At 40.3% G+C, this 17,577-nt stretch overlaps 1 protein-coding gene across 2 annotated transcripts in view; it reads right to left on the bottom strand.

The window, feature by feature from the left end:
* Window positions 1-17,300, bottom strand: part of sept5a (septin 5a) — a 22,841-nt gene extending 5,541 nt beyond the window's left edge. Inside the window, exons 1-5 of one of the 2 annotated variants that reach the window (XM_017412295.3) lie at window positions 17,183-17,300; window positions 17,026-17,039; window positions 1,575-1,665; window positions 1,234-1,320; window positions 558-681 (exon numbers count right to left, since the gene is read on the bottom strand). In XM_017412295.3, coding sequence (XP_017267784.1) covers window positions 558-681; window positions 1,234-1,320; window positions 1,575-1,665; window positions 17,026-17,039; window positions 17,183-17,228 — 362 coding nt within the window. In that variant the 5' untranslated portion in view covers window positions 17,229-17,300. Of the gene's footprint in view, window positions 1-557; window positions 682-1,233; window positions 1,321-1,574; window positions 1,666-5,265; window positions 5,660-17,025; window positions 17,040-17,182 lie in introns of those variants that run through there. The other variant, XM_017412294.3, reaches the window with a different exon arrangement.
* Between the last annotated feature and the right edge of the window lie 277 nt (window positions 17,301-17,577).

The raw sequence follows: 17,577 nt of genomic DNA, 5'->3' as shown, positions 1-17,577 counted from the left end.
ATTCTTTTAAAAATAAAATGTGCTGATAATATCATAATACAGAGGAATAAACACAGTTAAGGAGTTGTTGGTAAATTATTTTTGTCCCATGTTTTAGAGGGGGAACCGATTATTTCAGACGTCTGAAATATTTGGTTCCTCCCTGGTAACTTTTGCAAAAAAAGAACAAATGTCTCCGAATTCACAGGACTTGTTGTCCATGATGAGAGGAATAAACACAGTTAAAGACTTGTTGGTAAATTAACTGGTTGTTGTTGGATAATTAATGATCTAAATAACATTCAACCCGAATGTTATTTAGATAAAAGCGAAATACCACTTTAGGCGGAGAAAACCACCTGAATAATAAAAATATTACAACAGTTCACTGCAAACCCATATGATGCACTCGATCCACTACAGATTACAGGCAGTCTAACACTAATTAGGTGTTGTGATGAGAAGCTATTTTATTTTCTGTTTTTCAATAGTCGAGGGAAGAACCGAAAGTTAAACAACGTTTTTTGTTTTTTTTTTACTAAATCAATTTTTAATTTCCACCCCTGGTTCTAACTCACCACTCGTTGTTGTTGACAGCGTCTCCGAAGCCCGGCGTGTCCACGATGGTCAGCTTGAGCTTCACTCCTTTCTCCTCGATGTCTACAGTGTGTTTGATGATCTCTACGGTTTGGTTGATGCGCTCTGCAGAGCATCGACACGAAGAGAATGAAAAGCAAAGATGAAATTAAAGACCTATGAGTTATACGCCAAGGAAGACTCTCAGTTCATACCAGTTACTAAATCTCAGCTCAGTATCTGTAAATTTGACAAAGTCAAAGCCATTTTTATGTTAGCTGTGGCTCTATCTTGAACTGGGTCGACTCCAAAACCTAACCAGTCATAGACGTACATCCAATGATTACCTTAAAATCCATCCAGTGGTTCATGAGATATTTTGCGAACACAACAAATAAGAAACATCCTCAGATGTGAGCAAAACATTATTGCTCTTTTGTCTTTGAGGCTGGAGATAATTAGATGAAACAGGCTCTGCTGGCTAACCTCAGTTCTGATAATCTTTATTTGTAAAGTTATGAATTTCAGACATTATATCACCTCACATTCTGAATATAAGACTTTGGTTTAAAAGCTCCCACAAACATGCTCCCGACTCGTTGACCAGACGTAAAAACTGAAAACCTTAATCTTAGAAAAGCCAAAACACTGAATAATAAAGCTAATACAAAGACTCACCCTCGGCGTTTAGTAACTTCCTGTCCTTGTAGAGGTCTGTGAGGAACAGGCTGTTGACCAAAGTGGATTTTCCCATCCCGGACTCTCCTGCAGCCCAAACACACACAGATATAAGACGATTAACACGCTTATTAGATCATTTATTAAACACGAACACATTTCAAAGAGGCTGGGTTGCTGTTTTCTTACGAACACTCAGATATAACAAACGTAGCTCCAGAATAAATCAAGTTTTATCTTCAATATGCCACAATGAACTGCAGAAGAGCAGGTTTTATTAATAATGTGAGCTTAAAAAATAAGGTTATTGGCGTGAGAATTGATCCAGACTTGAAACCGACCTGCCACCATCAGCGTGAAGTCAAATCCCTTCTTCACAGACTTCCTGTGGACCTGGTTGGGCAGAGTGGCGAAGCCCACATACTGCTTCTCCTGGAGCATTAAAACAAAGGACAAGAATAACACACACGTATTCGTTTTAAAACGCAAGCAATTGTCCATTTTTATGACATTTACTGTATCTTTAAAACAGATGATTATTCAAACAAATTGATAAAAAAAAAGATACAAGCAGGCTGAAACAATTTCTACTTAGAGTTCTGCATTTATGAAGACTTGTTGCTAAAAACGTGGGAGGAAACTTTAAATGTGGCGTTTTTAACTTGTTGGTTTAACAAACTTTAGGTGAAATTTTCCACTCGTTCAAGGTCAAAGTGGTAATTTGTTAACAAATATTTCGATTAATTAAGAAGACATGGCTGATAATTGCAACCCGAAGTCGTTAAACTGAGAAAACATTTGATTGTTTGGTTGAAATAATGCATCATCCTACAGCCTGCATTAATGTTTCTTGTTCAACCATCTGTTGTTTGAAACTTAATGTTAACTTTATGGTCATAAAAAAGATTTTGCAAACAGTTATTAAGGAGAACTACTTCCTGCATAGTTTAGATTACTGAAAACTAAAAGTAGCAACTAATAATGTTGGTTTAAGAGAAAATTTAGGCTAATTAGCAGTACTTCACTAAACCAATCCACACTTTTCATGCATCAAAATTATAGTATAAGACTGAATATAAGAAGCTGCTTATCATTTATGTGTTTATGAATCTGTTAAATGTTTATCTTATCTGTATTTTGTCTGAATTAGTTGTTTAAAAATGTGAGCACATCATTGTTCTTTGACAGCATGAAAGACTAACCACAGGCACACAAATGAAGTAATTGTTATTTTGCAGTCAAGCACGAACTAAAACGCTGCGTTAGTTTTAAATAAACACATATTCTGTCTGAACAATAAGAAAACAGAAACTGGCTCTTCTGCTGCAGGAGCTGCTCTGAACCAGGTGAACCCTCCTCTTTGTCCTCCGAGCTTTAGGAGAAGAAGAAGCCGAAGAACGCGTCTTTGGTTCCTGTCAGAACTTGGAGTTTTGTCTGAATCCGAACTCATAAATGAAGACGTCTTTTCATTCACTTTATTCGCCCCTCGAGCAAACAGTTTCTGTCTGAGCACAAAGGAATGTCACGTGACGAGGCCGGCAGTTTACAGAAACCCGTGTTGCTTAATCTTTCAGCAGACGGACTTGTCAACATCTCTCTGCGGTTCTGTCGCTCTTTTTTTAGAACCTTCTTTGTAACCCGTTCAGATCTGAACCGGCCCCTGAAACACGATGGGTTGTTTTTAGTCCTGCAAATGTTTTAAATAAACACGTATATTTAAACCTAGGTGGTGTGGGGAGTACAAATAAAACTTTGGGAGGATTAAGTATAACACAAACTTTCATTCCTGTTTTATTCTTGTTTTGTATTCATGAATAATGTCTTACAGTAAAAAGAAATCACTCAGGGGTAAAGAAAAAGCTCAAGGTTGTGTTTTTTTTAAGTTGGCTTCTGTGGAAACCCCATGAATGATCAGTATCTTACTTGTTGCAGAAAGCTCACTGAGCGTCTCAGTTTGGAGGAATTGAGTTTAATTCTGAGTCGACTGATGAGCTAAAGGCTAGTTTGAACAGAGCTGAGAACAAAATGGACCCTGTTTTATGAATATTTACTTTTCTATCAGTTTAGCATCACATGTTTATTCCAGCAGAAATATTATAATAAGAATGTCTGTGTAAATAACCGTGTGATGTTTGGAGCCGTTTTAAGATCTGGTTGTGGTCGGTCTCGTCAACCTGACCAGAAAAACTCTGAGGTCGTTCAAAGTGTTATCTAGAACAGGTAAGACATTAATTGTTCATAACATCTCCACAGAACCCAAATTCAAAAAGGTCTGAACTACAGCTTTGATAAAACAGTGAGGAGTCGTGCTCTCTAACACTCGGGACGTTTCTGATCTGAAACAACCTAAACTCCAACCTTTTCACAGCAGTTCTCATGAAGAAATACGCCGCAGAGCTTTACAGCACGTCACTTTCTGTTGTTTTGTTTCTGGTTTCACAAAACAGTTTTGTTTCGCAAAAGGATGCTCCACACAGACCAGGTTGCAACATGTAGGCTTTTTGTTCTTTTACAGTGCATGTAATCATTTGATGAAATGTCAAACCTATTATTTATAAATCATTTAAAAACAGCAGGTCCTAACCAAAGTGCTGTATGTACGTTATTATATTAACAAACAAAGGCAAAGGTAAAAAAAAGGAAGGTTGTACCATTAAAAAACTAAATCATCTCACGCTGGGTTTGATATCAGCGAGAACAAATGTGGTTTGAAAAAAGATTTAAAAACAGGAAGTGGAGAAGCCCGCCTAATGTCAGACGGAAGGTTTGTGAGTCTGTAAATCCGATCTCCTCTGAGCTTCAGCCGAAGATCAGACGATCTCAGGGCCGCGACGGAAGATGAGGTTGAATAAAGTCGGAGAGATGAGAGATATGAAGACCGTTCAGATGTTTACGAGTCAGCAAATCCAATCTGTGGCGCACAGCGAGCCAAAAGAAATCCACAATGTGACATTTTTAGGTTTCAGTAGTTTTAAATGGTGAAAACTTTGCTGTTCAGAGCTGCAGTTGGCTTGGATTACCTGTTACAACTTCTTTAAAACAGTGTGCTGACTGCTGTCCACTACAGGTTAGACACTGACTACTTTTTATTATTTCCGCACAATCCCACCTGGCAAAAACTAAAATAAAATAAAAAAAATTTTCTATAATATATAATGAGGATTCAGCTTGTGCTGCTCAATCTGACAGTTTAAAAGTCTAAAACCGCAGGATGTACATTCATTTCTGCTACATTTAGTTTACATTTAGGAGCGTAATTAATTCATTACTGAAAAGCAAACCCGGCGCCGTGACGCTTAGAAAACAACGTTTGTTTTGGCTTCTCAATAAAACGACCAAAAGGTCAAAATTAGAAGCAGACACCAAATAGCTCGGCAATAAAATCCCCCACAACAGACAGAAAATCTACAAGCGGACGGAAAAACTCGTGCGCAGCATTCCTCTTAAAGCAGCTGGGAAAAACCGGCGCTTCAGACTTTCCACTAAACCTCTGACAGAAAACACAAAGAGGGCCGCAAGATCCCCGTCCCTCGTTGTATCGGGTCAGTAGCTTTCGCCCCCGGTGCCTCTGGCCGAACATCATCTTTGGCCCTTACAGTACGACACGCTGACATGCGGAGACATAAACGCACTCTGGAGCCCCGCGGAGAGCGTTCACAGACAGACAGAAGCTACATTCAGCAGACCTGAAAAGCTCTCTTTAATAAAACTCCCCAGCCGCACAGTGAGCGTCCTCATACGCTGTCATAACTTGTCACAGGCATTTCTGACAGCCCTCACTTTTATGAAAACATTCACCATAGAAACAGCACCGTAAAAAAAAGGGAGGTGAAAAACAAACTACTGATAAATCCCTCTGAGCAATAAATCTGACACCCTGTAGGAATAAACACTTTCACTGAAACGAATCAAGAAAAGCAAAAGTGTGCTGGAGAGAGTTCAGGCTTCAAACCGAAGCTGATTTCTCCAGAAAATGCTGATATTTCACACACTTTTCTCTAAAAATGTGTTCCCTTCCACCCGTTTCTTTACCTTCTGCCTGGCAGTTCTCACTCGTGGGCACAGAAGTCGTTCCACCAGTTTTTCTTGCAGCATGATGGCATCCATCCTAAACCACTCCGACACTGACAGACCAAAATAATCACTGGTCTCAAAGAGTAAAAAAAAAAAAAAAAAAAAAAAACCCCCTAGCTGGGAAATGGAAAAAAAAAAAAGAAGCAAATGTGACCGGTCTTTAAAAGCTCGAAAAAGACTTTCCTGTTTTCTCTCCCCGAGTACGCTCGTCCGGCTCTCCCAGCTCTGAGTTTTGTTTCTTTCCCAGCCCCTTCTTGTTTGTTTAATTCTTTCTTTTCGGTGCCCCGCAGCTCTCCCTGTTCAGACAGGTATGAAGAGCTTTTCCCCTGCAGAAGGGCAAAGCCAAACGCAGAGAGGGAGTAAGAGAGAGGTGGCAATTTGAGGGAGGAAACAAGGGAGGGATGGAAGAGGCGAACGTCTAAAGGAGACCCATTCATTCGGTTTGTGTTCCCTCCCCCAGCTCAGACGGATGAAAAATAAAACTCTGCACTCAGAGAAATAACCACCAGATCCGAACGCTTGAACTTGAGTGAAAGAAAAGCTCCAGAGTCGTGTTGTGCTGACTTGTATCTTAAAAATGAAACTGAGTTGACCTCTGTTTTTGTTTCCACTCTGATATTTTCTTTGGGTTCGGTTTCTCCGTGCCTTCTTGGGTTTCTCTCCTGCACCATCAGCCACTTCCGCCCCTCAGTGATTTCCCACCGTCTGCTGGCCACGCCCATCTTCACCTGTTCCCTGTCAGCATCTGATCACCTGTCTCCGATCTGCTTGTTAACCCCATGCCTCCTGTCGGCGGGCCGTTGTTGCCATTACGCTCTGTCCTCGAGTTCCTTGGCAGTTCTTTTGTACGTTTTGTTGCCACGCCAGCTCCTTTTGCGCTTTTTGTTTTCTAAAATAACGTTTTCTTCCTCGAGCTCCTCGGAGTAAGACTTCATTCTCGGGTCTGACCTCCACTCTCGACCTGGATGAAGGTTCTTTACGTCACATTTCAGGTGACAATTAGTGTTTAGGTACACTAAAAGTGTACTAAAAACTATCAGACGTAGAAAATCTGCAGCAAAACTCTTTTTAAAGTGGAAGTAAAGTACATAAAATGGGATTGAAGATTTATAAACGTGGTGTTTTTTGGTACCTCATAGAAAATCAGAACGTCTAATTATGTCTGCAGCCCATGAGATGCTGTAAATCTGAGCAGATGTGAACAGATTTGTATTCCTAACATATGCAGTTTTTTGCTTTTCCACCTTAATCTATTTGAAGAACTAAAACTTTTACATTCTGGAGGGATTACGTTGTTAAATAAAACCAACAACTCTCACTGAGCTGAAGTTAGACTTTATTTTGTATGGTGTCATAAGGGAAGAAAAAGCAGAGTTCCCAGATGAACTCTGATTTTTGTTCCACTTATTGCAGACGAACAACAAGGCGTGGTTTGTTTACAGCATTCAGGCTCCTGCAGTTGGGGCCCATTAGGAAATACACCTGCTTCCAGGTGAACGTTTGCAGCGAGGAAGTCCCGAGAACTGACCTGAACATGAGGTCGGACCTTCGTCACAACGCGGAGCAGAAGAGCTCAGATTCATTAAGACGTGTTCATGGCTCCGTGTTTTCCACTTAGAAAGCAGCTATTACTAAATTAACGTACAGAAAGTCACATATTGAACCATTAAAGTCTTCAGGATGTTGTTTAAATTGAACATCTGTCCACAGATTTCCCCTTTTTTTCTCCTTCTTTTAAGTGTGACCCAAAAACTAAGTACAAAACAACAAGTCTCAATAGTTATCTGTTCTGGGCTACAAAAACAGCAGTGACTGCATTTCAACCAAAGGTTCCAGGTACTTTAAGTCTCAGGAACCTAAACAAGAATTCCTTTCTTGTTTAGGATGGATGAATGAAGTGAAAACTGGGTGAATTTAAACCATTTCTGACCTAAAAACCACCTGGTTCCTCCAAAAATGAAACCATTGTTCTCTACAGTTTATTTCTGGTTATGAAGGCAAAGTTTTTGTGCTTGTTTTGGAAGATCGAGGAGGTAGTCTGTCTGAGGAAATGGAAAAACAATGATTTACTTTCATATGGATCCAAATTTATATTTCAGTGAAATATTCTTCAGGCCAGTCGAGCAGAGGGTCTCCCTAAATGATAGTTTGGAAATGTGAGTTGAAAATAGAAGCTTTTATGGACAAAACAACTTTTAAACTGTGCGATAAAGTTTATTTTACATTCTGACTTTTTACATTTGATACTGGCTATAGGTTTAAATGTTTAAATGTTCAATTTATTCAAACTACTACAAGAATTTTCCAGATTAAATAAATGTAAACAGAGATATAGTTATGTAGTCCCTAAACAATGCAGGCTATAACTGAGGGTTTTATATTATTTTTTAAGCCAGATATCACTTAAGTTAGAGGTAAATGTGGGGCAAAGCTACCCAATGTTCTAATATCAGCTTTTATTTACACAAAGTTTCTGCTTCTTGCTTCTTATTTATACCCAGCACGTGTTATTATTCTCATCTCTTATCAGCAAAACTCAGTTTTGGAACAAAGGTCCTCTGTCTTGAAGCAGTTCATCGATTTGTTTTTATCAAACTCCTAAAAGAACGGTAAAATTTATTAATCTGCGGTGTCATTTTTGTGAAATAAAAAGCACGTCTGTGTGTCGTTGTGAGCAGATGAGGAGGAAACTTGAACGGCTCATCTAGAATAAAAAGGACGTGAAGAAAACGTCGTCTCTGCGACGCCGCAGCCGAGCTGCTCCTCATGGCAGAGGTTGGAGCCAATTGAATCCAGATGTGGCGCTGGCGTGTGTGTGTGTGTGTGTGTGTGTGTATGATGGGTGTGTCTGACTCACACATGATGTGGGCAGCATGACTTAAACATTCTTTGAAATAAAAGAAGTCGGACCTTTTCTTTCTGCGAGCCGAGCCGTGTCGGTGCCACATACGGGACGTTTCCGCCTCACCCACAGGGGGGAGACAGAGGACTCAAATGGGACAGGAAGTTTAGGGTTTGGGCTTTTTGTTGCCTCTAAAATAAATTTTTTTCATTTATGTTCTCAGCTGGGATGACGCAAACGTCGCAGAGATGTAAGGTGTTCAGGGAAACGCAGGCGAACGATCCCTGATGTGATCTGAGGACGACGGTGGACGGAGGGGGATGAGTTGGAGCGAGGTGGGACAATCGGTCTGAAGAGAAGAAAAGGAGCAGATGTTTTACAACAACCCCCACCACCACCACCTCTGTCAGGGCCTTTTAGCAGCCAGCTGTCCCCGTCTGACACTCACACAACCAGACAAACAAACCAAATACTATATTTCTTTCACTTGTTCGTGTCGTTTCAACAGAATATCCAGCATGACTGAAAGACACATCTGTCCGCTCACCTGCTGATTTCAGCCTCTCTGGTAACATTTCCTGCTTGAAAACCTGAAATAAACCTCATCTACCAAATTAAACAAGCCACAAATAACTACAGCTTAAATTTACACAAAGTGTTCAACCACAATGAGTGAAATCCAACTATCTGTATCCTAATCTAATTAGATTTTAATTTGCTCTTTTTAAATCTTAATATAATTTTTTTCCTGGATCATCTTAACGAGATCCTACTTCTTCAGAAATAAAGTTTGAAAAATCAGATTATTTCCAACTTCATCTTTTCTGGATACTTAAAAAAAACTAACATTAACTATGATTCAAACGTTTATTTTTTCTCCTCAAAATCATTAATTTAAATGCAGGACTTGCTTGTTCCGCTCATTGATCACTGGATAAGAAAACTGGCCTCCCAAACATTAGTTACGTTCATAATTTGGCTAAATACGTGTTTTTCTCATGATTATACTCAGTCACTCAGTTTCACAGTTTCAGCTTTAAAACAAACCACAAGTCAACTTTCTGTTTGTTAAAAAATAGCTAAAAGCTAAAATCTTAGCAACTTATTTAGTTAATCCAACATTTTCATTTCCTAAGAGGATGAGCAGGAGAACATTTATCTTTTTATTTCCCTATAAATTACATAAAAAGGATTCTGTATGAAACAATATTAATTCTTTAACGATCAATAATTAATTTACTTTTCTGCAGATTTCATTACAAACAGCAGCTGGTGTTTGGATTTGTTTAAAGAGGTTAGAAACACGAGCAGCTCCTCAGACAGTCCGAGCTTTCTGCAGCGTCTAACGTTTGCATCAATGAGCTGAAGAAGTGCTAAACGTTTCCGGCTCCGGCTGTGTTTGTCACTTTGTTGGACGGTTCTAACGATCAGCCGGTCAGTCAGCGGGCGGCGCTCAGCTTCTTCCTCTCGTTCGGACAAAGCTGCGCGCTCTTAAAGGAAGTGACTCTCAAAGGAGACGCAGCGGTGAACTCCAGCACCAGAGCACGCACACACACTCCAACAGACACACACACTTCAGCTGAAGGAGGTTTTTAAAATTCTTCCCACCAAACATGACTTTTTATTCTGAACGCAGATTTTACCAGCTCTGTTCAAGCTTCATCATCCCTTCAGGCTGCTCCGGAGTAATAAAAGTAATAAAACTCTTATTAATGAGTTTTTTTAATAACTTACATTAAAAAGGTCCATGAAGCATCCTGATCATGTATCATATATAAATGAAACAAATGCAATCAAAGCTTCTAAAAAGCAGCTGAAGAGCAGATCTGAGCCACGCTGAAGGTGAGACCCTGGGGCTGGTGGGCGACTTTTATTATTATTAGTTTTAATTCAGATGGAAATACTGGCTCATCTACAGCAATCAAACAACTAAAACACGGGCACAGAAAGCTACGCACCCCCATCAGGCGTAAAAGCTTTTAAAAGCATGAGAGCTTGGTGATAACTCATTCACTGGAAGAACTTTGCAGGGATTTTACCTCCTTTTTCTGATGATAATACGTTCTGATTTTTAGATTGTATTTAGATATGCTTTCCGAACGACTGAGACCTCAGCTTGTTTTGTTTTTTTGTCTTTACTCTGGTTGTGCCAACGCAAACACTGACCTCAGTGACCTGCTGAAGGAAACCAAAGGCCCGTTTGAGCCCAAAGTGTTTAGATTTAGATGCCTGAAACGTTTTATTTAAACCTGGTTTTAAATCTCATCTGGACTGAAGGAACACATGTCACCGCCGCCTTGCATGGCAAAGTTTTCGACAAAGATCTTGAGCGATCTGTTAGCACTCAGAGTACGTGATGCGCACGAGTCTCAGCTACTTCCATGCCACATTTTACATCGAAATCTGTAAATTTGACAAAGTTACAGTCATTTTATGGTTGCTGAATGGCTCCACCAGTTTGCCAAAGTTTTAAACAAAGCTCTTACACAATCTATAAGCACTCAGACTACATGTTGGTGATCACTCTCAGCTACTACCTGGTCAAATTGGAGCTCAATATCAATGTTATATACGTTCCAGGAGCCGACCGGGGGGACTATGTGTGGTCTGCCTCCTGACCGAAAGTAACAAACTCATTCCAAGTGTTGCTTCATCGACCAACAACAAGAACAGGACTGGAAGGGAAATTAAATCCAGTATTTTCATCACAGATTCAAACAGTAACCCGGCGTTTAGGTCAGGCTCTCCTGGACGTGTCGACAGCAGCAGCATCAACCTGCTGATGTACCGAGCCTCTATAACGTCTGATAGGAGCATCAGATTCATCATCTGCTCCAAACACTCAGATAAACAGAAAACACCAGATTCTGCAGACTGAAACTTATCTCGCAGGCAATCTTTAAGCCAACAGCAAACTTCACAGCGATCCATTCGTATCTCTTTAATAATTTAGTCATGTTAAAGCACTAAACAGGGCAAGAATTACTGATTTGTCAAGAGGTTTGCAGTTGAATATCGTCAAACCCAGTTCAGCAGCGGCTCTGAGCTCTGAGCGGCGTTAGTGATTTAAAGACAGACAGTCAGCCGTCCTGAACGCAGCAGGGAAAAGCTGTGACCTTTACCGACTTCCACGCCATTACCCAATGAAAACAACAACAAAAAGAGCGCTCCCCCTTTGTCTTAACTGTTCTCTGCGGAGATACGACCGTCTGCAGCTCTTTAACATGCTAATCCGAGAGCGCCACGAAGCTGCTCCTCTGGCTGCTCTGTCGCTCAGATTTCACATCCGCTCCGCTGAAGACGGACGCCGCCCGATGCAGTCCCACCTCCGGGGGTCGGAGGAAAGTGTAAATATGTCTGTACTTTTATCTTCACGTCAATTAAAGTGCCAAAAAGACAAAAAACATTCAAATTCTTTTAACAATTCAGACTATATGATATGATTTCCCTCCCTTTGCTGCTGTAAACACAAAGAAAACTCATATCATATTATTAAACTTTAAATCTGAAACCTGCACAAAAACATTGAAGTCATTTGGAAATTAAGCAGCAAGTCGCTTCAGTTTTTTCCTCTTTTTGGTTCAATAAAAGTCTTAAAATCAATTCCTGTTTATTTATTTTTTTTCCACCAGCCAACACTGGTGTCTTTTATGAACGTTTCTTTGTGAGTTTGGAATTAAAAAATGAAATTTTAAGTCCGGTCTAATCCTATTGACTGTGGAATTTTTCTACCACATCACAAAGTCGGATTAAGCTGCATTATTTATAATTCAGATCTTTTTATATTTTAAGGTTTTGTTTAAAAGGTTTCCTGAATATGTAAAAACTTTCCATAACATGAAACATTAAAGAAGTATAAACTGTGGCTTTTATTTCCAGTTATAGAGATTTTCTTTATGTCAATCTGTCCTTTTAAATGAAACATTTCAGTCTGCGAACGACGCTGCTCCGAGTCTGAACAGAACCGGGTCGATCAGAACATTTTACAACTAGAAAAACTTATCCTAAAAAAAAAGAAAAATCTTTATTTACCCCTCAAATAAGTGACTGTATTCTTGTAGAAGCAAAGTGGTAGACAACACAGTAAAAACACAGATAAAAAAAGAAGAGGTAGTATATGAAATAGTTGGCTAAAACAATAGGATTATTTCTTAAAACCAATTATACAAATTAAACTATCTTAAGACTTCAACAAAAGCATGAATAAACACCAACCCAACGTTCCAGTCAGATTTAAATCCACCATGTCTTTATTTTCTACAACTAGTTTTGATAAATAAAGTTTGCTTCGCAGTTTGTTTCTCTGAGAACAGTTTACAAAATAATCTTAATTCTACTTAAGAGTTGCAGCAGATTAGCATTTCGACATCTGACCGAAATGTCTCAATGATTTCTAATCCCAAACGAATTCAGGCCAAACACTAAAAAAACAAAACATTTTCTCCGACTCTCGAGTCAGCCTTCAGTTTTCCTGACTGAAACCAAAAAACACCTAAGATCTTTCAGGTCTGAGACATTAAAAAACACAGCAGGTTCATCAAACACGAGAACGATGAGAACAGAACCACCTGGGGTCACAAACAGGCGGATATATTCAAGCTTATCCTGATATAAGAAAATATACTTAAAGAATTAAGGAAAAACTAACAAAATGTTCAGAATAATGTTATTTTCCTGATGGTTGGCTGGTTGCTCTGTCATTTCAACTCACTGCCAGCAAAACTAACTTTTCCAGCTGCAGAAAGTGACGCCCAGATTCGCTCCTTCTGTAAAATATTTGCTGAAAGTGACAAAGTTCAGGTAGAGAGTGTGGATGAGCTGAAACAGACGGTGGCTTCTCTCACCCTGAAGCTGCTGAAATCGACCCGGTTTTACCATCAGAACCAGATCTGAGGGTCAACATCCATTACAGGCGAGGCCTTAGCTAACAGTTTAGCTTAGCATGAAGACAGGAATCAGCTGGTTCTGTCCCAAACCAACAATCAGAGCGTTTAAATCTGTTAAATCTGCACAAAGATTATAATATTCCATTATTTTCTGAGCCGCTTATCCAGCAACAGCTTCAAAACAAACTGAGTTTTTCACAATTTAACCGTTTCTGCAAACTCAGCACTATTCTATCCCTTCGTCGATCAAAACGTTCGGCTCATTCAGGACATTTTGGGCGACGGCTTTTGGTTTTTATAGCTGTTATACTTTTTTAAATATTTAATTTTATTTTTAAACTATTTTCCACACAAAAACACATCAAGATCTCCTCAGTTCCTTCAGAAACATTGTTCTCTTCAAAATCAGATTCATTATATTTGCTCTGTTTTTGTTTTCTTCTGCTACTTTTAGCTTTTAGCTACTGTTCTGCTCCTTTAAGGCTGTAGCTGCCTTTTTCCTACATTTAACCTTTGGCTGTCTTTTTGCTACTTTTAGCTTTTAGCTACAATTCTGCTGCTTTTTTGTTTTAGATATCCTTCGCAACTTTTATCTTTTCGATAGTCTTTAGCATCTTTAAGCTTCCAGGAAGCCCTTTGGTACTTTCAGTTAGCATTTTGTTTTCCATTTGCTGCCTTATTTTTAGCCAGCCGTTTGCTACTTTCAGCTTCTAGCTTTTGCTTCTTTTAGCTTTCAGCTGGAGTTTAGTTTAGTTTAGGTTAACTTAATTTCAGCTTCTTTAGCACATTTCAGCACTCAGGATTGAGTGTTTTCATAGAAGGTGCCGTTTCTCTTGTTGGATTTTTTTTTAACATCCTTTAGGAGCTAATATTGTTTTCATGTCGTGAGCATTGATCACAGGACTTCTCACATTAGCCTCTCACAACAGAAGCCACGGGGGGTTGAAACCCTGTTCAATGGTCCACCCACCCCCCTCCCCAGTGGTACGCCTGTCCCTGCTCTGCAGCTGGTCCTCCTGGGATCCCATCTGTGGCACCGAGAGCGAGCGTTGGTGTTTGAAGACAGAAGCACGAGCTGGAGAACAGGCTTACAGCTTCAGGTGTGTCTGGAAACCTGCGTGTCGTGTGGCCTGCTCCAGGCAGCCCAGAGGTGTATGAGAATGTAAAAACCAAAGCTAACAGTAAGAACTTCAGAAGGATCCCCTGCTGAATCCCTCACTGACCTTCCTGACCTCCTGCGTCCCTCACATCTAATAATCGTTTGTGTTTACTTGTCCCTGCAGGCCGGTCCACAGAGGTGATCGGGTCTTTTCCAGATCAGACGGCTCCGACTCAAACTCTGTCTTTAAGCCTCCTCTTAAAACCCGTTTGGTGTTTAATCCGGCGTGAGAGTTGAGGTCTGGGCTGCTGTTATGGTCTCATTTCGTCTCGTTCGTGTTTTTAATTCTTGTTGTTTTTGTGTGCAGCACTTTGGCCAACCACGGTTGTTTTCAAATGTGCTAAATAAATACATTTGATTTGATTTGGAACTGCTGCATCAGAGAATCTCTGCAGCGTCTATGAACGGGTGAAAACGGCCTAAGTCGACACAAATTAATCCTAAAATGTTGTCAGTAACAGAACTTCAACCTGGATGTCAGAAAATGTACTTTCTTGGAGATTTTTAGTCCTGATTCAGCGTTCTCACTATCATTCTCCTGGGTTTTTTTTGGTTTTCATTGTTTAATTTATTTATTTTTGGCTTCTAACTACTTTTACATACTTTGTGCTGTTTTATCCATTTACATATTGAAACATTCAGCTCGTTCGGGAGACGAGTGACTTTTGGTCTTTGTAACTTTTATACCTTTCAGAAAAAATTATATTTAAATATTTTCCACATTGAGATCTCTAAATCTTTTTAAAAACATTGTTCTCTTTGAAATTTGCTTCAGCAAACTTGTTCTATTTTGTCTTATGCTGCTACTTTCAGCTTTTAGCTGTCGTTTTGCCACTTTTAGCTACTATCTGGCCTTTTGGTACTTTTAGCCTCTAGCTAGCCTTTTGCTTCTTTTAGCCTCTAGCTATCCTTTTGCTTCTTTAAGCATCAAGCTAGCCTTTTGCTATTTTTAGCATCTAGCTAGCTTTTTGCTTTTTTTAGCCTGTAGTTAGCCTTTTGCTTCTTTTAGCTTCTAGCCAACCTTTTGCTACCTTTAGCAGACAGAGATGGAGATGGGTTTTTGTTTCAGCAAACATTAGACATCATCCATGTTAGATAGACACGAGCTACTTTTAGCTCTAAACTAGCTTTTTGCTACTTTTAGCTTGTAGATGGCCTTTTGCCACCCAGCCTTTAGCTGGTGTTCTGCTTCTTGTAGCTTTAACGACTCAGCTTCAGCGTCTTCATCAGTTTTGCAGAAAGTGCCTGTTCTCTTTCTGTGTTTCAGCCGCTCGCTGCCCACACATAATAATCAGATCAGATGGTGTTCACACTCCTTCCACTCGCAGGATGACCAAAATGGATCTTTTTTTATTTATTTATTATTTTAAAATGTGTTTCCTGGCAACAGCTGGGAAAATGACGGGAACGTTTAGGGTTTGAGGATTCAGGACGGATCCGTCAGGATTCTTAAAGCTCCTGATTTCTGTCCTTCGTGGCCTGAATCGCTCAGAATAAAAGATATTTTTACTCAGAGTTCCTCTCAGGATCAGCTGCAGCAGAGTTACAGCGGGTTCTAAAACCTGTCAGTAAAAACCTAAACGTGTTTCTACAAGTCGCTTTAATTGTACCGCCGTTTATTATGAATGCACACTACAGAAATCTGTTGAGCTAAATCCTTATTTTTATACGTTTGTGACTTCAAAAATGTGTCATGAAGAAAATTAAACTACAGCTGTGGATATAAATGTTAATTCTTTTCTAATCTCATGCAAATTGATAGAGACATTGTTCCTCATTTGAGCTGAATTCTGACTTTAAATGCTTCCAGTCCTCATCAGGTTTTCTGATGTTTGGGACGTTTGTGTATCTCCGCTTCTAAAATGTCTCACAAACAACAAACCCTGATAAAACCTGCAGAAGGTGCCGTGTGCCGTGACAGCTGATTAATGTGGAGATGGCTGCCAAAACAACAACACAGAAATGTCTATAAGTCAGTCATTTATACAGATACCGAGCTGAAAATTGACGTGGTAGTAGCTGAGAGTCGCTCCCAACAGATACAGCTGAACATCTCATCTCAGCTTTAACTGCTTTATGCTTCCATCTGCAGGAACAGAAGCAGTGATCATAATAAAACAGCGCAGAATCTCTGCGTGCGAATATGAACTTATTTGCTAATAAACAAGGAAAAGATGAAGATAATAAAAAGTGCAAATTTAGCATCATTTGATTAATTGGGCTTTTTGGTAATGGCATTAATTATCCGGCTTACTGGATTATAAAAAGACACGCAGGCCCATGCCAACACTGTTGCTCTGTCATCACATATTAGATGCTCAGAGGAGGAGGAGGAGGAGGAGGAGGAGGAGGAGGAGGAGGAAGAGGAGGAGGAGAAGCACCCGGGGTCACAGTGACCCGACCTCCCCTGTGGGCTCGTGCAGCAGCTGGGTTTGTGGTCAGGAGGTGCGACTGGAACCATGAACGTCAACAATCAGGCGACCAGGAGGAGGAGGAGGAGGAGGAGGTGGAAGAGGAGGATGGAGGAGGAGGAGGGTACCATGTTGGCTGCCGACCCGCTCCACATTTGCGTCTAAAAATTAAGCTTTAGGACGAGGACCAGGCTGCGCAGGCATGGCTGTCCTTTGCGCATCGTGCGTTTTTTTAGGGGGGAAACGCGCAAAAAATATTATTATTAATAATAAAATTAATATAAATAATATTAAAAATAATAAAACGCTCAGATGCGATATTTTAGATATGCCCGATGCTCGTGCAGCTGAAAGGCGGGGTCTCTCTTTGTTGAGCCGTTTTTATTAAAATAATAAAAAGATGAAATCGTGGTTCCTTACCTCCATGCTGTCCTCTGTCGGCCGAGGCAGGGAGGATGAGGAGGCAGCAGGTGCAGCGGGGATGAAGAGCGACGCAGGGAGACGCAAACATGAAGGAACCATCGATCATCCACAGATTGATCAAAAATAAAATATTAAAAAAAACATAAACCCTCACCTGTTTTAACCGGAATCCGGCTTTTGTACCTGATGTTGCTCGTCATGGTGGCCGCTCTCCTCCTCTGGTTCCTCGGCTCAGCCTCGCCTCCGAAGCCCGGACAGACAGCAGGGAGGTGGGCAGAGCTCCTCCTCCTCCTCCTCCTCCTCCTCCAGGAGGAGCAGCAGCCTCACGCGCATCACTTCCACTTCAAGGACTAAATAAAAACGAGGAAAATCTCGTTTTCTGCCAAAATGCAGCATAAGGCTAGCTAAAAGCCAAGTGTAGAAAAACAGCAGCTAAACACTGAAACTAGCAAAATGCTAGTTAAAAGCTAGGTGTCATAAAATGCTAACGAAAAGCTAAGTGTAGCAAAAGACTGACTAAAAGCAGCTAAACAGTAGCTATGAGTAGCA

This window comes from Kryptolebias marmoratus, linkage group LG1 (assembly GCF_001649575.2).
Source record: "Kryptolebias marmoratus isolate JLee-2015 linkage group LG1, ASM164957v2, whole genome shotgun sequence".
Taxonomy (NCBI): Eukaryota; Metazoa; Chordata; class Actinopteri; order Cyprinodontiformes; family Rivulidae; genus Kryptolebias; species Kryptolebias marmoratus.
Note: the sequence above shows the minus strand (reverse complement) of the source record. Positions and strands in the feature narration are given on the sequence as shown.